Genomic DNA, 24,833 nt, shown 5'->3' with positions numbered 1-24,833 from the left:
AGGACGGATATTGCTATGAGTAAATTAAGAAGGTGTCTGGCAGGCTAATCAATGATCTAACAGTCAAATGGCGCGGCTTTTAGCCCCGAGGTGAGCCTCCTCGCACATTTTCATAATCTCTGCGCCCCCTTGACTCGTTGGCACGCGGAGGCCAGAGCCGTGGACGGCGCTGCAGAGCTCCCGCAACGAGAAAATCATTAAGCACTTCATCTTTTAGTCCATCCTCATTAAAGAAAACGACTGACTGCCTCGGCTCATATATTGTAAAAGTTGCATTTAAACGGTGGAAGGACGCACTCCAGTCGATGTATTCACTTCCCGTTTGACTGGAAATCATCTAGAAGCTGGGAGTGAGAGACCCTCTCTTCTCAGCGACTTTGATTGCACTCAGAGAAATTGAAGAGGGCTTTTGAAGTGCGATGTCTGACATTTGTAGATCCGCTAGATGTGCGCCTGATTAATTTCCATAAACATATGATGTATCTCGGGTCTGTCACAATGGTTCAGACTGAAGCGCTTCTCACGAAAGGGCTTAGGGTGCCATTTTTCCGCATTTGGACTAATGCAGAACCAATGAAGTGACACACAGTTCTCTCTAAGTCGACCAGAGACGTCGATAATAACATATGGCACGAGGCGAGATGCTGTAAAATGCAAAAAAAGGAGCTTGTGGAGTGGAAAAAGGCATAGGCTTCATGTGTGTGCAGCGATGGGAGCCTACAGCGGGGTATAGCATAATGATGCGGTTGGCCAGCGGGGCTACAAAAACTGATTTCACAGCTGGGGAAATCCAATTCTCTGTCTAAATCTCCATAGCATAGAGTGGGATATATTTTGGCAGCAAAGTGTTTTCTTTTTTGGTGTAATTATTCTCAACAAACGTCCTCATCGTCATTTTTTAAGAGTCTGGGTGGTGGGATTTACAAGCTGGTTTGTTTTGCGTGTGGGAAGCTTTAATATGCATGCGCGTGCCTTCCACTTCCTCTGTGTGAAGAAAGCGTATTATGCATGATGATTTCAGCGCATAAGAAAAAAACAAACAAAGCAACAACGACAAAGAAAAAAAAAAAACTGGCTATGTGCATCACGCCTGATTATCCTGATTACCCAGCCTTCAAGTGACGCTCAAATTCCTAACTCCACATGCAAACAGCACAGCCAAATCAATAGCCAGACTTCATTAAAACAGCATTTACCTCTGACCACTTCAGCACATCAACTAAAAGGATCACACTGGCAATCGATAAAGATAGACAGCCTCCTTGGGAGACGGGTCTCAAAATACGCAGCTTTGAGTTTCACAAGCGATGGCACTGACACAAACAAAATGGAGAAGACGCCGGGGCTGCCTCCGTCTCGACAACGTTTCTCTGGTGTTTAATCAGGAATTCTGGACTGACTACTGTGAATCAGCCGGCAGCAATGCAGAGACCATTAACAGGCGATGCTGCAATTACCTCCGCCAGTGAATGGAGAGCGCGTTACATCACCAGTCAGGCCTGACCTCAGACTGAACAAAGAGGATGCAAGATTGATTAACAATAAACTTGAAGCTTGGGGAACCAACACTTCTTTTATGAAAAACTTTTCCAACACAGAAGAAGAAAATCTATGTCTGTCCAGATATGAGACTGAAAGCTTGGCCAATACATGTGAGACCTGAATAAAAGCACATCTTCTTCTTCTTTTTTTGGTTTTTGTTTTTCTATCTTTCTAATGCTTGACTGTTTCCCAAAAATTACATTTCATTTACAGTTTTTTTTCCTGCTTGATTGTTTGTCAAGCATCACAATTACATTTCATATCTTTGGCATTTATCATTTTGTGGCTTCTTTTCAGCCAAACAATCATATGTTAGGGTGTCCAATCCTGGTCCTCGAGGGCCACAAACCTGCATGTTTTAGATGTGTCCCTCTTCCAACACATCTGATTCAAATGATCAGGATCGTTATCAGGCTTCTGCAGAGCTTGATGATGAGCTGATCATTTGAATCAGGTGTCTTGGAAGAGGGAAACATCTAAAACATGCAGGACTGTGGCCCTCGAGGACCAGGATTTAACCCCTGTGTTAGAGGATCTGGTGACCCAAAAATTTAGAGAGGAGAGGCTTCCAACATGTTGTAAAAGGCAGTTTTTAACCCCAAACCATGATATCGTTTCAAACCAAACCAAACAGTGAGTGAAAGTAAATAACAAGTAAAAACCANAGGTCACCAGTCCATCGCAGAGCCACACTTAGAGACTGACAACCAAGCACACTCACATTCACACCTACGGACAATCTAGAATCACCAATCAACCTCAACATGTTTTTGGACTGTGTGGGAGGAAGCCGGAGAACCCGGAGAGAACCCACGCTGCACGAGGAGAACATGCAAACTCAACGCAGCAAGATTCCGGTGCCCCCACCGGGACGCGAACCGGCAACCTTCTTGCTGCGAGGCAACAGTGCTACCAACTGCGCCACCTTGCAGCCCCATTTGAATCATGAAACATCTAAAACATGCAGGACTGTGGCCCTCGAGGACCAGGATTGCCCACCCCTGTGTTAGAGGATCTGGTGACCCAAAAATTTAGAGAGGAGAGGCTTCAAACATGTTGTAAAAGGCAGTTTTTAAACCCCAAACCATGATATCGTTTCAAACCAAACCAAACAGTGAGTGAAAGTAAATAACAAGTAAAAACCAAATCTAAGTCCAAGAATATAGGTATAACACAGCATACAAACTTCAGTCTTCTGGGTGAAAACATCCTGTTGCTGACTTTTGTCTCCATCCTTCTCACATGGACTTGGTCTCTCCTACTATATTAACGTATTTCTTTCAGTAAATATGTACAGGAATGTACTTTTTGGGAGGCTGTTCATTCGTGTGTACGGTGTAATGGAGCAGATGTGCTCCTATTTCGATCAACTCAGCCGCCAACACAGTCTAAGTGATGTTTTTACCGACGCTATATGCAAGTAAAACACAACCTGAAGAGCATCTTTACATCTATTTTTCCACTTTCCTTTTATTTGCATAATTACAGTGATTGTGCGCTGAGTTTTGAGCACCGAAAAAACCCGGCTGACCTGCTCTCATTGTCACACTGTGTCTGAATGCGTTCTGTGCAGACACTGATTGAGGACTAACGCTGCCTCTGCTCTACTTTTGCGACGTAGACACTGTGTTAACACAAATGAAATGGGAACATTCCTGAGTTTTGGTCCTTTTTGCAGGTAAATGACCACTTTAGGATGATAAAACATCAACACAAAGAGGACATTTTGATCTAAAAAGGCTAGCTGAAGATATCTACATAATGATACTCGGGCTGCTGAAGCTTCGTATCATCTTAAGCTGAGGGAAGATCTAAGTTTGTCCGCCATCACTGTACTGGAATCAAATCACGGATGTGTGCACATGTATACATCAGGATGTGGTTGACTGTCACATGTAGGCAAAACATTTGGGTCATTCCATCTCAGATCATCAATTTTTTAGAACAATTTCTGCTTGACCATCTCTGACGTGCCTGAAAACTTTATAGCATAAAATATTTATATATCTATAAAGATATCCCTGAAATGTTGGCTCAATTTATCAAATGCTTTTTGATAGATACGTATATATATTTAATTACCCATCAACCCAGTTTCAACACATCTTTTTAGACAATACGTTCATACTCCAACTACAAAGTGGGGTCTGAAATTGAAAAACAGGCCCGTTGTATTAAACTATTTTCTTAGCTATAGTTGAAGAAACCATTTTGAAACTCCAGAGCTCTTGGATTAGACTATCTACTGATATTTTAGTAGTTTTAATGGAACTCGTCACACCTGCTCAGTGAGTTACAAAAGTCTAACAAAATAATGTCTTTTTTTTCATTTTTGTTACGAAATATTTTCATTAAAAAGTATTCTATATGTTTTGTGTTGTATTATTGTGACATACAGCCACATACGGTTCAGATGATATAACCAGATGACTTCTGTGATATCAATTTGTTTGTGGATCGGTGGTTAGCACTGTTGCCTCACAGCAAGTAGGTCGCCGGTTCACGTCCCAGTGAGGAGACCTGGGATCTTTCTGCGTGGAGTTTGGTTCTCTCCAGGTTCTCCGGCTTCCTCCCACAGTCCAAAAACATGTTGAGGTTAATTGGTGATTCTAAATTGTCTGTAGGCTTTACATCTTAACCCCCCAAAACTGGTCAAAACCAAAAACACCTTTGCTGCCAGCTTTTCACCATTTTTTACAATTATTTACCCCCCCTTAAAGCCAATCCTTGTCTCGAAGCTACGGATCCAACTTGCCGACTTCCCTTACCTGCCTTGTTCTAACGTGCCAGAGTGAGTGTGCTTGGCTGTCTGTCTGTCTACATATATATATATATATATATATATTTCAACCCACTCAAAATCATTGGATCTACTTGTCCAATATTGAAGATCCTGAATCAATGGCACAATAAGAAATAACAGTAAAAAATCTCAAGCCTTCATCTTAAATAGTTCCTGAGAGTTTGTGGTTCAAACAGCCTCAAATTTTAATGTGCGAGAAAACTTGCTGAAAGTGGGTCGATGGGCAATTTTTAATAAATCTTTTAGTTTAGGAACTACTTGATACATCCAGCTGAAAGTCCACGTACGCCAATTTAAATAGCCATACTCTGTGATAACAAAGTTTTAAGCAAATCAAAGTTGGCTGAGCGGAGGGCTCCCGATGATGTGAGATGGAATAAGCCATATGTTAATGTGGAGAAGTCCTTGAGGGAACCATAAAGCATATCATATTGTATCGTATGTCTAAAGAGCCAGCAGCTCCATCTACATATGGGCTCGAGAGTTTTGTTTGAAGATAGGATTGAAGATTGAAATATTTCAGCACATTCGGAACATGAAAAAAACACCTGCAGCTTCGCTCCCGTCTGCCCGTCTGAGAGGCAGCAGCACCGTGGGCCGCCCCGCTCTGCTACATCAAGCACATAAATGCAACCGGTGTCCGACAGATTCCTTCCAGAGCCCAAATAAAATCCGCTATTCAACACAGAAAAGCCACACTTCTCGCACTTTTCAAGTCTTCTAGCGGAGCACGGTCCCTTTGGTTTAAACGGGGGGATGGAGGGAAAAAAAAAAAAGACGTGAAGATCAAATTCTTTTCATCACTGTGCTTAACTACTGAGGCATTCTGTCTAATAATGTGCCAGCAGGAACAAAAGTGCATTCACGCTATCTCCTCACACCTGTGCCTGATAATAATAAAAAAAAGAACCCAGCTCAAGAGATCCGCGAGCTCAACCATCAGGAACTCGCCATTCACCGGCATATGTCTTCGCTCGGAAAGCACAACAAACAAACTAAAATATCGCGTGTGTGCCACAGATAAAGAGAATAAATGGACTCGCATTAATGCAAAAGAGGTTCAGATGCTGTACCTCATCTTTGCAGAGAAAAAATCAAATTTTACAAAATGGCACCCAGTTAGCTAATGACTATTTCCAAACTGCAGCGTCTGAGTTTCATGCTAATCAAACGGTGAATGTTTCAACCCGGAATAAAACTCGTCAAATACATGGATGGTAACAAGAGCAGCTGCTGCATCTGCGGCCGCGGCTCGGGCTGAATATTCCGCCGAGCATGACGGTGATTTGATCGGTCACATCAAAGCAGCGGCTTGTGCTCGGCAGGGGGAAAAAAGAAAGACATAATGTACTCGACCACTGTCTGTAGTTTCTCCCCTGGGTCAGTAAAAGCAGTGCAAAGGCTAAAACTCAGCCGTGGCCCCCGGGTTACAAAACATGACATGAAATATGAGTGTGAACAGCGCTGTGTCTTGGAGAAGGCGCTGGGAATAAGGCGGCACACGCTTAACTACAGTACACTGAGTCATATCATCAAGGATCAGGGGGGGGGCTGCTCCTGAACACACCACGGTCTTATCATAACAAATGACCTTCACATGTTGGGTTTTTTTTTTGTGCCCGGAGGCTGAAGGAAGAGCTGAGAAAATGAATGCTTTTGAGAATAACGGGAAAGACACACAACATTATAGATCCACATTACAACCCCGCTATCAAATCCAGTTTATTTACAATGCCAGAGTGCCCAGCGGCTACAGCAGATTTTTTCTTTTTCGCACTGATGGGAATAAACCCCAAACTAATCAATTTTCCTTGAACGCCTCATCCTTGCAGTCGGTGGCCGACGTGGTTGCATGTTGGCAGATCAAAGGGATGACGACGAGGCAAGGGCAAATCAAAGACGCACAATTCAAAGCAATTTCGTCTTCCCCAAGGTGTTCCCAGGTCACCAGGGACACGTATGTATATATATATGTTTTTTTTTTTTCTCACTCACATTACTTTGGAAAACTATTTTTCCGGTTGAGAAATGGTGCGGAAAGCGACAGAAACCAGAGGTCAGACTGATTCCCATCTCCTCTTTCTCGCTATCTCACCAGCTCCTCCACTCCGCCAGCCCTCATACCAAAATAAGATAGTCATCTCGATGGCGGAAGCTTCGGCTTTCTATTGACGGCTGCCTGATGTGCGCATTATCATGTCCGATCTGGGCTTTGACAGGCCGACAAGGGAGAGGCTTGTATTACAAGGGGAATCAATGGCACTGGGCCATATCCCTATCAATAGGCTGCCACAACTCTTTTTGCTCTCTCTCTGACAGATAAGATGCTTTATTCGGGGCAAAAAAACATGGAAATGCCAGCACGGAAGTATGTTAGAAAGAACTCACAGTGGCGATTCTAATCAAACATGTTTTATCTTCATGAGTAATATTGATAAAGTGTAAAAAAAAAAAAACAGAAGCAGCGCAAAAAAAAAAAAAGGCTCCAAGTCGTGCCGTCCTTCAATATCTGGTGTAAATTACAACAAAATGAGCTCCAGAACCAACCTGTAGGGCCCCAAAGCCACTTGCTAAATGATTCCTGAGATCAAATATTGATATTTCCATTGAGCAGCCTCGGTGGGCCTTTCTTTGGTGGCCTCCTGTCGTCAGCACTTTTTTTTTTCTTTCCAGGTTTATGGAGAAATGGAGCGAGGGCGGGAGACGAGGGGCAGGAGGGAAACAGCTGGAAAGGTAAAAAAAAAAAGAACCGAAGAAAATGCATTTAATTTGTTCACCGTCACCGCGGTGTGTTGGTTTCAGCAGAATGGGTTATGTGCCGAGTATTTCTCTTTTTCTCAAGGACCTGCCTTTGTACACAGAGCTGCGAGGGTTGCTGGCTCACAGCAAACTCTAATTGCCCCGAGGCTATAGGCAGCCACTTTCAAACAGGGTCATTCATCTTCCCATGGAAAAGGAAATGGTCTTTGGCCCTGATCCTTAATCACCCCCCTGCCGCAGCATACAAGGTCATCAGGGAAGCCCTGTGACAAACACACCCGCACACATGCACGCATGTACACCGACACGAGAGCAAAAAAAAAAAAAAAAGATTGTTGTACCGGTTCGGTCACGTGCTAAAGGGACGAGCAAAGGCAGAACATGTGAGGTGAGCAGACAAGAGATGGGGAGGAAAATTTCTCCTCTCTATGCAAGCCCATACCATCCTCAGGTGAAATTGTAGGCAGCGATTACAGGTCTGAGTTACGGTTTGTGTTACCATTTGTGGTCCTTCCTTCAAAGTGAAAGTGAGGAATTCATGTGGATGTGGCGCTGAGCCACGCTGAAAGCTGTGACCAAAGAAAAAAGCTGAGAGGAGATGAGAGCACATGCGGGGAGGAGGGAGAAGAGGGAGGTCAGGACAGGACAAAAAAAATGGAAAAGGCTCCATTTTTACCCAAGACACTGGTGCTCGACACAAAACCCAGGTAACGGAACACAAGTCTGGAAACCAGAGGGAGGTGCTGCATAATGCAAGATTAAATACGGCTTGTTGTTACAAAAAATTAGCCACATTTCAATATAATTTTCAAGCAAACTTGAACGAAATTTGTCCTAATTTTGTTTTTTTTTTTAAAGAAAAGCTGCAAAAGGATATTTTTCTTTAACTGCTTTGGAGCAAATAAACTAAGCTGCATCTTTTCCTTGAGAGACGGTGGTACAGGCAATGTCACACATGGCTGCAATAAACAGAGCAGAAGAAGCAAAACCAAAAAAAAAAGAAACTAACCAAATTTTGGCAAGAGAAAAATGAGAGAAGTTTTCAGGAACGCTTTAAAACGGGGAAAGTTGTGATTATTCTGTTGTGTTAGCTGATAGTTTGCTCAAAGTAAATGAGCTCATTCAGGAAAAAAAAAGTGTTTCCATCTCTCATCATGCACATCAACTCAAAATATTCACTTTGAGCAAGCATAACATGTATTTTCATTTTTTCCTGTTCATTTTTTTTTAAATGAAATACTTAAAAATGTGCATAAAATACATGATGGAAACACATTTTCTGTATTAAAAAGCAGGTTGGTGTGACTCAAACCAGCCTTTTCCCCTGAGTTCCTCCAATACAGTCACGTCTGCTGTAATTAAATCTGAATAAAACTGCATCTCATTTCATTCTTCTTACCTTCATTGTTTGAAAAAAGTTGTTGATTTGGTTACATTTCAAGTAACAGCCACTGTTGTCCTTCTGCCTTTCAATTCTGTGATTATTTGCTCCATAAACATCCAGAAAAAGTCTCATCACATCATCATCACTGCTCATCCTTTCCCCAGAAACCAGGCTGACATATTTAAAGTGCTTTTTTTCAAAATCTAACCAGCGGTCAAAAAAAAAAAAGAAAAAGGGACACATAAAATATTCATATCAGCAAAGCTAGAACAAGTGGCATCTTTCTTCTTTTTTTTTCATTCAGTTTCTTTCGGGCATTTATATTTTTTTCTGACAACCAAACCAGTTGTCACAATCGTTGCCAAATAATTAACTTTTCTGAATTTTAAGTCCACATTACTCACCCTCGGCTGGGATCCAAGATGATATGATTATGAGGCAGCCCTGCAGTGGGATAATTGAACAAACACATCTGTATTTGTGTCACATTTCTTGCTCACTGTTGGAATTTTAGGCCGGAGCTGCCAAATGTTCTCGGTTTCCCATCGCATTGATTCGTTTTCCTGTTATTATTTCACTCTTCATACATACATACATTTTTATGTTTGATACTTGCAGCGCTGTGGCTCCGAACATCGCTGGTCTCTCTCTGCTCTGTCTTCATTGTGAATTTATGCGATCTGTGTTTGATGTTCTCCCGAGATCTGGGCTATAAAGTCATGAATATACATATTTAACCGGTCTGAATTCGTATGAACACATTAGCTCTGTGGTTTGACTCGGGGAACAATTTAATCCTGGATCAGTTTGTTTGGCTCAGTTAATCCAGGCTTTTCCAATTGACGCAAAAACATTTTTACAGTTATTAGCAGCATGAATAGCTGTTTTTTTTTAGGATTTAACTTCTACTGATGTGTTTTTTTTTGACAAATGGCTTCACGAATAGACCTCAGTTGACCTCGCTAATTGCAACAATACAATCGATAGGTAAGACGATACGTTCAGGGGGCAGAGCTATTGGCTTTCCATTGAGAACGTGTGAAGCCTGAAACAAGTATGTGGAAATTGGACCCTCGCTCGTTCTCCTTGCGGACCAAATTTTGATCTCCCTTTTCAATTCATTTCAATATTACTGTATTTCTCACAGTCAAAGGCTATTATGACTTCCAGGCTGCAACAAGCAAATCGATGTAGGCGTTACGCAACGCCCGATGCCGGCAGCTTTACGCGTCCCATATTCGCCGGGGGTCCCATTTGGGTTCAGTTCCTAATGAGCACAAACCAAATTAAGCATTCGATTTAGTCTCTTTTTAGAAGATGAAAGTTGAAACATAATCACTAACCAATGGAGAAATAACTTAAAATATACCGCACGCCTCCCTCCGCCTGCTGTAGCTTGCTTACACACATGTGAGGACTCATGCGCAGACACACACATCTGTCCGCACAATTATCCTCCCCTCATTTGCCATTAAAAGCAACAGGTTTCAGTGTAGTTTTCGCTCTCGGTGGACGCAGAGGAGAGACATTAGCGGGGCTTTGCTAACAGCTCAGCAGCGGAATGAAACCCGAACACATTACTGCTGCGGAACATCAAAGCGTTTGTCTGTGTGATACATATTTAATTAAAATCCCACCGACTCTCGCAGACGCACGGTGCATTCTGTGGATACAGTAAGGCATGCGGAGATCTGTGAGTATCCCCGCCAAGATGTAGCCCCTGTCCCCTTTTTTTATCACACACGCAGACATAACATCGCACACTGTGGTGGCAAATATATTCACAGTGCAGCGGCGTACGGAGATTTATTACTCCTGCTGTGGAATAAGTCACCTTCCAGGCTATATATAGAGACTCAAATACACCTGAAGAAACCTCCGCCTACAGAGTTTCATTTGATCAGGTGTTCTGCTAATGTGTCCAAAAAAAGGGGAGAGAATTAACTGAAATAATGACTTTACAAAAATATATTTCTTTGACATTTAACCTATCTTTATGCAAAGGCAGGATACAAGAAGCTAGCTTTCACAAAAAAAAAAAAACTTCCTGGGGCTGATTCAAAGTAGCTCACAAAGGCTTAAAGAAAATACACGCTGGCAAAAGAAGTTCAACTTTTTTTTCCTAATAGTTTTGTTCCCAGAACCGTTGTGCTGGAAAAAAAGTTAATTAAACACCACTAAGAGTGTGGGATCTCACAGCAACCTCGTAACTTTTCTTTTTTTTTTTTTAAATGGCTTGGCACAGGATTTAATACTGACTGTTCCACTTTGATAATCCATGTAAGTCTACTGGCATGTGCTCGGGGACAGATGACATCTGCACCGCGACGAGGCGACTCTGGATTTGAGATGTTGAATAACGTTGTAGACTTTTTTTGAAAATTATTAAATCCACAGTTATAATTGGAAAGATTCCTCTGACGAAAGCGATCGGTTAATTGTATATGCATGGTTTTAGAAGAGGCTGCTAGCGTCGCTCTATTTGCTTCAGTTGGAGCTTCTGGTGTGGTGCTATAACCAGTCGGCCGTTTCCAGAGGCAGTGTGAGGTGAGCCTCGGATACCCACCCAGAGCATGTGCCGATGTCCCGCTCTGAAACAAACTGCACCATGTGTGTGTGTTTGTGTGTTACTGATGTGTGTTGTTTGGCTTGGTGCGCGAGTGCCCCGCCGTGACAGTGGCGGTCGACAAGACAGGTTGACACACAATCTCACACACATGCACGCAGGCGTTCCCGGAGGATCTAGATAAGCTGTGTTGTGAGGCATGTGGGGGGGGGGAGAGACATCCATTACAAAAACCCCCGTGGTCCGAAAACCCCCGGAGCTAGCTGCTGGTTCTCACACACTGAGAGACAAACTATCACACACTAACACACACCATCTACAGACATGAACAAACACACGGAGACGTCTAATGGAAACAGCCTCTATGTACATATTCTCTCGCGCATCAAGTGACATGAAAAATTCATAAAGGAGAGAAGAAGGAGGGGGGGGAATCACAACCGGATGTTGCACACAAACTCCTGGAGAAGACAGACAATCCATGACAGCGCTGGAATGAGTTTGTCATGTTGATGGTGGAGTGGCGCTGGAAGGAGGGGGTAATATTTGGCAGCAAACATCGAAAAATCCTCCCAATTCTCTGACAGCGGATACGACAGCAGCAGGGCTAACCGACTCAAGTGCATGAGCGCCGCGCGAGTATATGCAAATTACGGCTGCTTAATTTGGTGGCGCATGTTGCAGATGTGTGAGACAAAGATTAAGAGATCCTTGTACAAACTGTCTGCACGCAAGTGTGTGTCTTACTCATTTAATGAGCCACACACACCAGCAGGGTCTCCCATCAGTCTGCTGTCTCCTAATTGGACCTACTGAGCAGCTAGCGGACCTCCAGCATTCATCTCCAAGATTTCACCGGGAGCTGGGATGCCTGGCAGGCCAGCCAGACAAAGAAGCAAAAAGAGGGATACTGACAAAGCGGAGAAGAAAAAATAAAAAAAAAAACGAGAAGGGAAGGAATAAAGAAAGCATCCCGAGGAATACCTGCCGACTAGTTTGACCTTAACACAATTACTGGCAGGTCCAGGCGCCTGCTTGTGAGGGAAGGTGATCACACAGACTAACTAACTGGAAAGAAAAAGACGACTGACAGCAGGTGGAGGAGTGAAGCGCATCTGCCGGCTGGCGCTCACACACCTGCACACCAACACGCTCATCAAACATCATGGAGCAGACGACCACGTGGAGGCGCGCAGCACGCCGCACAGCGCCTTCCTCACCGGCTCTTGAAGAGAGAATAAATCAGTGATTATCATATATCCCCAGGCGTTAAGCAGCATCCCTGATGTACTTTACAGACAGAGAAAAAGGGAAGCGGGTTGAGGGAAAACAGCGAGAGCACATAGGAGGGAGAGTGGACGCCACATTAGCCGCGTGCAGAAATCCGGGTCGTGACCTTTGCTGTAAACTTTTCTGCGCCGGCCGCTATCTATCAAAACACCTGAACGCAGAAATCACAAAGAGAAGCCCATGTGGATTCAATATTATTGTCATGGTGGCATGTGTATCCAAGTGCATCGATACAGCATTATTTGCCGCTTCTCAGCAGAAAAAAAAAACCCAATTAAACTACAAACAATTTACCTCTCATTTTCCCGTCTCCTGAGCACCAGGCCAGTTGAAGATGATGGACGCGAGCAATTTCTTTAACACGGCAACCATGCAAATCACTTTCAGTGTCTCTCCCTCAGCTGCTTTCCCCCACGGTACTCTAGATTGCAGCCTCCTGTCCTAATTGTTCCCAAACATCTCACGCCAGCAGCGCGAGTTAATTGAGAACGAGAGACGTTGATCTCCCATGATAGAGAGCCTTGCATAAATGAGTATTCCCAAAATGGCTATCCACATCAAATTGGCAAGCGTAAAAGCCATTCATTGGTCCAACTATAATTCTGCAGAGCTGAAGGGCTTAGGTAGCCACTTATCAAGCTGTACCTGCTTTTGGTTTACCATCATTTTTCCACTTCTCTAAATTAAGTCCTATACTCTCACATTGCATGTTGGGATCTTTCAGGCATTCTAGGTTACCAGGATGAACAAATGTTATATCACCTGGACTGACACTCAGTGGGACTGAAGACAAAATGGGGGTGATGAATGAACTTGCCACGAAGAACTAGCAACGTGGGAGAGATGAGTGGGGCTGCTAGTTAAGTCTTTCAGCAGTAATGGTATGTTTAATGCTGCGAAGTCTATCTCTAGCCTAGAATGACTTTTGTTTAACTCTTTTACACCCCAAAAGGTTTGAAAGGCATGTTATATTAACAAAAATCACCCAAAATACAGGATTTATTAGAGGCAGAAACCATGAACACAGAAAGAATCATTGGTTCTTTACACTTAAAATATGAGTATCGACCAAATTTAAGCTTAAAATTGTGATATTTCATGAAAATCACTTAATTCTACATGTGTCCTTTAAAATCTGTGCCGACGAGATTATGTAAAAAAGTAAAATTTAGCTTCCTTAACACAACTGAACAGACACTAATGACTCCGCTGCAACCGACAGTTACTTCAAGACAATTCAGGGACTTTTAGGCTGAACTGCAGGTTGTGTTTACACGGACAGGAACATATTATTGTGTGTAGAGACACTTTTTTGTGCTGTGGACACATGGGAAAAATTGCTGTAAAAGTTAATTCTAGCTTGAAATTCAATATTTTTTCCCCTTTAATGATTTATGGCATTATGACTTTGCCACACTGCACAAAAGACACGTTTGACTTCTCTGTACTGTTCTAGCCATTGTTGTGCCATTTCCATCGAGGCGCAGGACTTTATATTCCAGTGAAAAATGAGACCAAAGTGAGTAAAAAGGTGACGGAAACCTCAGAAACTGCAACATGTGGTGCAGAACTGTTGAGCAAAGTCACAAAATAAATTACAGAAGATGAAAAATTATTTATTTTTATTCTGAATCACTATAGCTGAACAGAGACGGCGCTCTTATTCCAGTCTACAACATTTCAAAACCGCTGTCAATGAAGCTTTGGGCCACCAGCTTCAGGAGGTTTGGACTGCAGACGTCTGGTTAACAACACCAATTTTTTTTTCTACTTTCTAACCAGCAGTGGACACAAATAACAACACCTAGAGCACATTTTGAGCATCTCCCTCCAGAGCCACACAAAAAGCTTTATGTAACAGCTTTTTTTTTCTCTCCACATGTGCAGTCGCCTTCAACAACACCTATAAAGAGACACGACCTGATGTGTAAAATCAGTGTTGTTCCTCGTTAACGGGTTATTATCCACCATCCCCTTACTGGCTTTTCATGCTGCGGGCTACTAGTAGAATTTTAATTATGTGTTGCATAACTTCCAGAATAATTGTCGAGCCATTTCTATTTCTGCCCAAACCACTTGTGAGCACTGGAGCCAAGTCAGCCAACAGAACTAATGTCAAACACGATGCAGACAGGGGACACTAAAATGCTGCCTAAAGAGAACAAATTTAAATTATTCTAGTTTAAATATATTGATTGCCGCATTTTTTTTTCCCCCTGCAGAGCTTATTCTCGTACCAAATCAATGAATTCATATTTATGGAGAAATGTGAGGTTTTGTTTTGCCAAAAAATTGAGATTTGATCTTATTTTTACTGCCTGAATGCCCCTATCTGACATACACCAGCGCAACAAGTATCCTCCCATTATGTTAGCGGCTCTGTGCGTGGCTTTACATAATGCGGCGGAAAGAGACGAGGGCAGGCAGCTAAAGCTAACAGGGTTAGCATTCGTCACCCTCGTCTGTGGCACATGATCAAAGAAACGTTCTGGCTGCTAAATGGATAAAAAACGCCGAATGATGACTGGGGTTAAATCTTCAGAAGATATGCTGGTTTTTTTTTTTTCTCTTTACACCAAGATAGCTGGTGAGTGTTGTTGACATATCTAATGCCAGGTCTCAGATCATTTGTAATAATCATGAAGAAACACATATGACGTGGTGAAAAAAAACCCCAGACATTAAATTTGCTGTTGCAGCTGTATGGTTGATCTGATTGTTACGTTTGATCTGATAAAAACAAAAAAAGGCCAGACCACTGGGTTTATTTCAAAATGAAAGCAGGGATTGGAATTGGTGTAAAAACCTACAGTTTGAATTCATTTGTAAACACACTAATCCCTGTATTATACTTTTTTTTCTTATTTAAAGACTCCCTTCATTAAAAATCTAGTGTTTTACCCTCTTAACATGTCCATATGGTGTTTTTTTTTAAATTTTTTATAAGCGAGAAGACATATAATGACCAAAATAAGCACTGTCACCTTCAAACTGTGGTGTACCAATGACAGTCTCAAAAACACAGATTCAGACATCTGTGGTTTCATACATATTCATACATAACAAGCCCACAAAGGGTTGGACTTACTGTGTTATTCTTCTTGGATTCTAGTTTAAATATGTGTGGCTAGATTACTCCAATATTTGGGCACGGACTTCACAGAGCAACACGTTCTAAAGGAAGCAACGCTGTCGTGTCACATCGAAGCCACTTTAAGGCAATGACATGGGAAAAAAACTAAATATGCAATATCGATACAGAGAGATAAGTTATTCTGGGTTTTAATAAATGATGAGATTTTAACCCATGCCTACGCCTACTTTCTTAAACCCACAAACTTAGTTAAGCTGTGTTTTAAAATGTGTTCAAGACTTATTGCTTATTCTTGGTTTTCAGTGATTTTACACAAACCTATGCTCAGATATTATATTGTGATCATTTAAAACTGAGTCATATGTCTCCCAACTAAGAACTTTATGTTGTGCTGCATGAAGACATCCTGCTGCAAAGTAACCACATAAATATTAGCATTCACTATTTGAGCTCTAAAATATTTATATACTTTTCAGTCATTTTTTTAATTGACTGTGCAAGACATCAACAAATCCCTACATATTTCCAAAATAAAAACATCCATCCATCCATCCATTAGCTATACACCGCTTAATCCTCACTAGGGTCATGGGGGGCTGGAGTCTATCCCAGCTGACTTAGGGTGAAGGCAGGAGACACCCTGGACAGGTCACCAGTCTATCACAGGGCTACACTTAGAGACAGACAACCAAGCACACTCACATTCACACCTACGGACAATTTAGAATCACCAATTAACCTCAACATGTTTTTGGACTTGTGGGAGGAAGCCGGAGAACCCAGAGAGAACCCACGCTGCACGGGGAGAACATGCAAACTCCACGCAGAGAGATTCCGGTGCCCCCACCGGGACGCGAACCGGCAACGTTCTTGCTGCGAGGCAACAGTGCTACCAACTGCGCCACCCTGCAGCCCAAAATAAAAACATACATAACAGAATTGTCACTAAAGAGTACGTCTAAGTATAATTCAAATAGTGTTTGAGTTGAACTTAGAGGGCCAGCATGTCCGATTTAAGTGGATTGATAATGTAAAAATGCAACATAGCATTGATTATCAGGTTTACATTTGCGTATAATCACTTGTAACTACGAACCATTGGGTTCTCATTAGCTTAGCATAAACCCTTTAAGGTCTCCTTCTGCGGTGTCCATCATGTTGCTGTTTCTACAGTAGCCACAGAACTGACTTATTTTTATATTCAAGTGGCACCACTGTAGATTCTCCCAGACATCTGGAACATCTGCACATTTGCATTCATGCTCCCAAGAATATATAAAGAGCGTTTATGCTCGAAAAGCCTCCGTGAGGTGGTAATTTAATGACAGCTTTTGGGAACGTTAATGCCAGTGTGCAGATCCTATTTTAACAGATGACGATACATTATATGATAAATAGCAAAAAAAAGACAGAGTTGATTGCAATCTCTCAACCTCACCGCTAGATGCCACAAAATCCTTCACGCGGTCCTTTAAGTCGAAACTCAAACACACACCAATATCCCGTCTGCGCTCGTCTTTGGTCCCCCAGCTGTCTGGCCGGCCCACAGAAGCAATACAGTGACAGAGAGAGAGAGTAAATGGAAATGAAAGGTGTCTGTCGTGTATGCGGTGCGTCCCCACGGAGCTATCATTAATTAAGCGTGAGATTGGTTCTCTCCACTTCCCACCCCCGTCTCTCATTCTGTTGATCCTGAGATGTCAAGGGATTCACCACTTCCCACCTCGGAAAAAAAGAAACAGGTAGCGTGTCTGGGAAGTGGACCAAAAATAGAAGACACGGAAACACACACACACAGGTTTCCGTCTACACACCGCTAAAACAGCTGCACACACGCTCCAGTCCGGCGCCGTGTCAGATGCCTATTGGTCTCTTTCAGCACCGCAGTACATCACTAATGATAGCTCAACTCCCTCAACTCCCCTATACTACCCAGAGGGGTGGAGAAATCTGCCAGACTGGTGCAGGTCCTCTCTTTACCTCTCACACCACAGTATTTGACAGCACACTGGGGAACTGTAAAATTAAAGGCCTCGGCAAATGAAATTCTGTGACATGGCAGCGTGAATCAAAGCGGCGCCCTGCCACGGGAGCTCGCCGAGGAAGAATGAGGAAGGCGTGCTCTCAGAAGGAACACAAAAATAAAAGTTGGCGAGGGCAAAGCCGAAATGTTTGTTGTTAAGTTATCCAAAGTGCATCATCTGGCATCTAACAGCTGAATCCTGGGTATTGACAAAAGTGGTATCGCTTCATCATTTCACCTTGAAAAGGAGAGTGCTTCGTATAAAAGCTTTTTCATAGCGCAGAGAACTTTATTGACTTCCTTTGATATTAATAGCCTGTGACACAAAATGCCATTTTCCCAGCGATGCCACGTTTTTTCCTATCTGATATGACCTTGTTGATGGTGCCAGAGACGGTGCTGTAATGTATCTCAGCTCAGTCATCATCGCTGCAGATTAGTGATGCCACATAGAGAGAATGGATATGGACCGCTCTGCTGTTGTTCCAGGACCCTCGAACCTCCCGTACGAAGGCTTGACTTCCTCACTCTTTCCTGTCAGCTCTGTCCAAATCACGGGGTATTTAGTGGCTTTCTGACGGCCCTCTCACTCTGGCCTCCTCCACACTTGCACTGATACAGATACACAAGTGTCAGCGCTGACATGAAGGGTCATCATCACTGCACGCCAGGCAATCTGTTGTTGATGTGGAGAGGCTGATAACAGTGGTCCCTGTCTGTCGTCCACCAAACAACCTCTCCCCCGAGCGTGTCTCACCTCTGAGGGAGAGTGATTGCTTTAATATGGACAACGAATGGTTCAATTTGTCCTCTGGGTGTCAAAAGACTGCTTGGCGTGATTACTTTCTTGGCACAGTGGTGACGTTCATTGGCTTGGACTCAGGACATATTGGAGAAAGGCCTCTCTTAGGCCGGAATAGGGGTGAGTGACAGATAAAGACGGACAGAGACGGGACAAAAAAAAAAAAAAAGAAGAAGCGAGGATCGTAGAGAAAGGGAGCAGTGGCAAGGCCGGCTTTGCACACCTCAATGAACAGCAGCACTTCAATCCTCCATAGAATGAGAAATACAGTATCCTGACCTTGACAGATCAAGCAGAGGGGGAAAAAAAAGCAGCACGACCACAATCCGCCCACGCACCGTCACAAAAAAACACAAAAAAACACATAAAAGTAGTAGAGAAGGGACAAGGGTGCTTGTTTTTTGACATTTCACTTTGTCACATTTCTAAACCTGATTACTAAGAAAACACAACATTTACCCCACAGACAGGGGCAGAAAATCGATGTCCGAAACATCCAAATCTACTAAAAGGAAATATGCAGTTGAACGCACAATTACACAGTGTATTTATGGGGTTTGACATTTTGGGCACTGTGTTTTTTTATCTCTCACTTTCTTGCTGAGAATTAATATCAAGGCCACTGTCATGAATGTATGTACGCATGAAGTCAGGAGGCCAGAAGACTAGACACAGGAAAAATAGGAAGCTTGACTCGGTCACACAATCTGAGGATATGTGGATATTGCGCATATAATGTGTATTTTATAGTAAAATCTTGTGATTTCAAACACAGATACTGTAAAATACCCCCGTAATTCAAACAGTTTTTATGGTCCCAGTGGTATCAATAAACTTGAAATAACTTTGTTTGTTCAAACTTCAATAACTTAATTAATTAGCTGAATTATTTAAATACATTTGCAACTCCATTACAACTTTGAATTCACAAAAGTTTACCATGTTGAGATGGTTCATAGATGCCAGAATCTAATTTAAAAGCGTCAACAATGTATGAACAATGTTTATATAATAAAAATTGGTTAACCTATCTAACAGAGCCAGAAGAATCCGAAAATATGACGTCGGCCATCTTGAAAAATGGCCGCCATTTTGAATGTTCATGTTTTAGTTTTTTTTTTACCAAATAGGTGGCATATGAGGAATGTGCATGCCAAATTTTATGACAATTTCAACATTTTTTTTGTAGATATCTGCCCCACTATGAGACAGAAGACACACAGGCACTTAACTCTAACACTAATGATGCAGACGAATAGCAGTACGTGAGCATTTGTAGTACTTGCTTATACAGTAGTAAAATCTGTTTAGGAACCAACCAGCACAACCAAGAAGAAACTTCTCTACTGATTCCTTTAGGATCATTCTAAATTGGAACCGGTTTGCAGGTTTGTGCAGGCTTCTGTGCCGTACTATTTTGTTGTCTTAGTGCACCGGCTTTCTGGAGAAATGCTTCCTATGAGACAAATGTAACACATCAGTATGCACTCAAATTACCTATAAACTAGGTTTGCACAGAGAGGTGTGTAATCACATGGGTTTACACTCAAAATGTTACCATCTGTGCTGCAGTTCTCGAATATCTTGAGGGCATTCAGGGAATTCTTCCATCTTTCTTTTTCAAATCATTGGAATGCATACAGATAAAAAAAATAAAATAAATTCTGCTGAAAACTGCCAACTGAATTACATCATACAGTGACTCACCACAGACACATCCGCAAGCATAAACATCTCTCTTTGTCTCCCGTCAGCCTCACCTGAATAGTGGGTGGCGAGCGCTGTTTGCGGGTGGTCGTGGTGGACAGGGTGGTGGTGGTCTCGATGAAGGTGGTGGACATCTCCGGCGGCACGGAGGTGGTGGTGCGCGCCGCGCCCCGGCTGACGGGCACGTCGCCCACCAGCCGCACGCTGCCGTTCACCTTGATGTTGGCGTGGCCCTCGGCGGCCATGTTGAGGACTTTGAGGCCATTGTAATAGAGGCCGGAGAGCTGACCCTGGTAGGGCCGCTTCCGGTCGTTGCCGCCGATTGAGATAGTGGCCTGGGTGTTGAAGATTGTCAGCTGCCGGCCTGGCGCGGGAGGGAGGGAGGGAGGGGGAGAGGGTTGATATGCTTAAGATGCAACGTGGAGTAATAATGTGATGTAACAGGCAGATAAAGCTGTCACAGAAAGCATTCTGACATGCAGCAGCTTTAGGATGAACTACGCTTCCACTGCAAGATAGTGATTGGAAACTCAAATGTAGCTGATAATACAAACACATTACTTTACTGCTTGACTCAATGAGGTTGTGGATGATGATACAACATGCATTTACACCGACAAAAAAAATAGCAGTATAAGACTGCAGTTATATGCACCGCAATGCACAGTAGGTTGTTTTTTTTCCCCTTTTGCTACTAAAGATGAAAACCGACACTATGCAGGTACAGCAGAAATATTGCACTGGAGCAAACGCATGCAGATGTGACAGAAATATATGAAAAATAAGCTGGAACATGTTCCACAGGTCCTCTTAATATTCTCTGGACAAAACAGCGGACCTGTGAGGTAAAATGATTAATAAATATGTATACAGGCTTGGGAGTATTCTGATGAGAGTATGGGCAACACACACTAACTGCAATTCATGTGAATTTCATTATGGGATGCCAAAATATCATTGTCAAAACACGTTGCTCATGCATTAATTATGAAAGAGAAAATGCACCAAACTTTCACAATACAGGGATCATAATTAAAAATCTCATTTGTATAATTTGCAGACACATAGCACTGCGAGCTCGTTACATTTGTTTGTTGTACGATACATAATACATTAGGTATGGAATGACAGGGACAAGACGTTCATATCACAGAAAATGAAATAGCATGTGTGGAGTCATGCATGCAGCAGTAATGGGATTTTTCAAACCTGTCTGTGTTTTAGCGGTTGTTAAAGGGACTTTATAATCAGGTTAAGATGTTTATGTGCAATGAATTTAAAATGCAGTTTATGATAGTATTATGTCGAGTAAGAACATGTATTATGCACCAAAAAAAGAAAGGGGACTTTTTTTTTTTCTCATCCCCAAAAATGCTTCAAACATAGACAAGGTGCTGATTTGATCATCTAAATGATTGAAAAGTACAACTCTGTCAGGGCACAGTGCACCTTGGCAGGCGCGCCGTGACGCTTTGCCGTCAAAAAGGCTCCAATTAGCTCTCCATCACCAAACAAGTGAGGATTTTATCCTGTGTGATGTGTGTAACTACAATCAGATAAATTACAGCAGGGAGAAGCACCTGCTGTCTGGAAAGTTTTCAGGGCGATATGCCCGCTGATTAGTTTGTTCTCAAACATTGCAGAGCATTTGAGCCAAGGGAGTTAATTCTCCTCTCAAAACAATCGGCCGACTGTTGCAGCATAGATAATGCCTTCTCCGAGTCAATTTTGCACAAAAGATTAGGAGCATTTCATAATTAACATCTTGTTGTTACACTGTTTACAAAATCTCTTCCCAGTCCCTTTAACTGGACACCATGAGTCAACAAAATTTTAAAAAGATGACCATGACAACAAAAAAAAAAAAAAAAGGAAAAAGAAACACAAAAGATAATAAAAAAAAATCCAAACAAAAGGAGAGAACAACATAAAAAACCAAAAAACGCTTTGTTTTTACTTGTTTTTTAAAGGGTTTAAGGGATGGTTATTCATTCTCAAAGGTTGAAAGGGAACAAGCCGATGGAATGACAGAAAGTAAAAATAAAAGAAAAAACATTCTAGAAGTTCGATAAAGATTTACCTTTCTCCTGAAGCCAATCTTCTACTGGCCGGGTATATTTGAACGGGATTTTCTTATTTGCCATTTGATAGCGCTCAATGTCGCTGTTGCCTTTAAAGTTTAAAAGTTTGACAAACAGCTTGAAACAGTTGGCAACAGACATCACACATTTATACAGTGGTTTATAATGCGTTTTATCTTTGTTTAGAAATATTTATAAAAGCTTTATGATTTATTTTTTTTCCTCCCCCCCCAAGTAGCGTTACTTTAGTTTAAATGTTTAAAATCGATATTTATACAGCACACTCCACACCAATATTTAACAACATATCCATGGTTTAAATATACAGCAGTTATGAAAAGAAGTGATAATAACCTGCAAGAATAACACTGGAAACACATCACAGTCTACATCATATTACATAATAGAGAGAAGAAAAAAAAAAAAGGATATCAAGTGGTTAAAAAGGCAGACATGCATTAACTGCTTTTCTCTGAAGCAAATTGGAGGTAATTTATGTGCACTAATTCTCCCACTGGACACCACCTGCTTTTACATTTCAAGGGCCAAAGAATGATTCGGTGCAGTGAGTTATTCGGATGGAGGGGGGGGGGGCTGTGTGGCAGGTTTGCAGGGAAAAGGAGGGCAGCGTTGGAGGAGGAGGAGGAGGAGGAAGTGGTAATTTGAAGTACAGAAGACCTGTTTGAGGGGGGGTGAGGAAGTCCCACAGTGACACAGATTTGAAGAGGACAATGCATACAAATGAGATCATTACTGACATGGTGGGAGGCCTTTTGGGTAAAAAAACGCGCTCCACCCCGGCTGCCACAAACCCCCTCTTCTGAGACGGCGGATAACACACTTCCAGGTACATGGGAAATAAAGATAATAGACTGCTTTTTTTTTTTTTTTTACAGGGAGTGTTGTGTGTGTGTGTGCTTATTTTTGGCATGATCCGTCGTGTATGTGCCAGAGCTGCGATATTATGTTTGACAATCACAGAGCCATTCCCTGTGAAAGGTGCCACGAGGCTGTCGACACTGAGAATTGAGACGTACAACTCAAACACTTTGAGGCGATGACAAAAGAGTCTGAGTTCTGCATAGATGTCACTCAGTACCCAGGTGGGACGGTGCTGGAGGAATAAAAAAAAAAAAGAGGCATAGTTACGGAAACGTTTACAGCATAATACAAGTGAAAGGGCGAGGCCTCAGAACTAGTTTGGCTGCCAGACTTCTCTCAAGTGATTGAGCCGCTGAACGCTGCTAACTTCATGCACTCACTTTTATGGAGAGCCACTTGATTGAGGGTGTGACCGCACGGTTTCTGGCTATGATATCACGCTCGTCCTCGCGCCACCCCAAGTCTTATTTCATTTTCTTTCATGGTTCAGGCATTTCAGGCTTCACACCTGATTTCGAACTTCACATCTCTCGCCTGCTGACTAAATTCGCGCACGGTGTGAACGCGCCACAATTTCATAAAACCATATGCTTCCCTCGGCTTCCTACTCCCCTCACCCAGGTTCTATCTTTTTATCATTCCTTCCTACCTATTCAGAGAAGAAAACGAGCCAAGTGCTCAGTTTACAGCCAGCTGGGAAGGAGTGTGGATATGGCTGCGAGGGAGCTCAAGGAGCTAAAGGACTGTGTCTGCAGCGTGCCAGCAGGTTAATCAGCTACTAGCAGGACTCCCTCCCCGTTCCTTTGATCTCAAGCAGGTTTCAGGTGGCAGCCAAATACACTCTCGTCTGGACAAGGGCCACAGAGGGAAGGCATGATGGTTGTATGTGAAATCAGAGGACGGTCGGAAAGGTTAGGAGTCTGATGGAATGGGTTGAGCAACAGGACAGGAGGAGGGAGAGGATAAGCAGCATCTACAAACACTTTTGTAATCCCTCCAACTTCTTTACCGAACGTCCCAAAGCGGCTTCGTATTGTTGTTTAGCTGCAGTGAAACCGTGTCTGAAACCGAGAGAGGGCTACAAGCTGGCTGTGCATTGCTAATGGCGTGGTCTCAGGTATAGCTCTTACATTGTTCCGGGTGATTAATGAGGTGACAGTCCCCCCTGTAATGAATACACCACAAGCTAATTGTCCAACTAATGAGAAAAATCTCTCTAGTTTGTCAATTTGATATTCAATTTCTAGAGGTGACTTCAAAATGGATGACCTTGCCAATAAAAGCACTATTGTTTGTTATAAAATCAGTCTGCCTTCCAGGTTTTGAGTAGAGTGGACAGATATTTTCTTAAAGATTTTTAAAAAATCTCTTTAGTCTGCTGAGCGAAAGAGGAAAGAACAAGTTACTGCTCTTATGTGTTTGATGTTTCCAGAGAGCCCATTTTGGTTTAACTTACAATCTTTATCACAGCTCAGATAAACTGTTCAACACATGTGCACCCATCAGCACATAATAATAATGAGAATAAACAGAGTGAACATTGCTTTTCACAACTGTTCTCTATAACACTGAATCTCAAGAAAACCCTGAGTTCAGAAAGAACATTAAGAAAGGCAGGACTTTCCAAGAAGTTCTCATGGGGTCTTTAAAGGTCAAATCTGATAAAACCACAGAGTCTTGACAGAGCAGACTAGCTGAGGATTAAACTCTTAAAGGTGCCGGACGTGACATTCAGACCTGACTGGATGATACTAGAGCATCGGCATCTCAGACCAAAACAAACAGGTGCACTGACCACATCTTCCTCTTCCTGTAAAAACTGAGCCAACAAAAATAATCCAGCCACAATCATTAGCCCACACTAGCAACTGTACAACACACTAAATGGCCATAACAGGT

At 42.5% G+C, this 24,833-nt stretch overlaps 1 protein-coding gene across 1 annotated transcript in view; it reads right to left on the bottom strand.

The window, feature by feature from the left end:
- LOC103374314 (neurexin-3b-beta) overlaps positions 1 to 24,833 on the bottom strand; it is a gene marked incomplete at its 5' end in the record, with an annotated part of 86,353 nt that overhangs the window by 15,553 nt on the left and 45,967 nt on the right. Inside the window, 2 exons of the mRNA XM_008304386.1 lie at positions 20,025 to 20,335; positions 22,052 to 22,141. Of these exons, the coding sequence (XP_008302608.1) occupies positions 20,025 to 20,335; positions 22,052 to 22,141 (401 nt within the window). The remainder of the gene's footprint in view (positions 1 to 20,024; positions 20,336 to 22,051; positions 22,142 to 24,833) is intronic.

The sequence above is a fragment of the Stegastes partitus genome, unplaced genomic scaffold (genome assembly GCF_000690725.1).
Source record: "Stegastes partitus isolate 25-593 unplaced genomic scaffold, Stegastes_partitus-1.0.2 Scaffold2207, whole genome shotgun sequence".
Lineage (NCBI taxonomy): Eukaryota > Metazoa > Chordata > Actinopteri > Pomacentridae > Stegastes > Stegastes partitus.
This window is presented reverse-complemented; position numbering and strand designations above follow the sequence as displayed.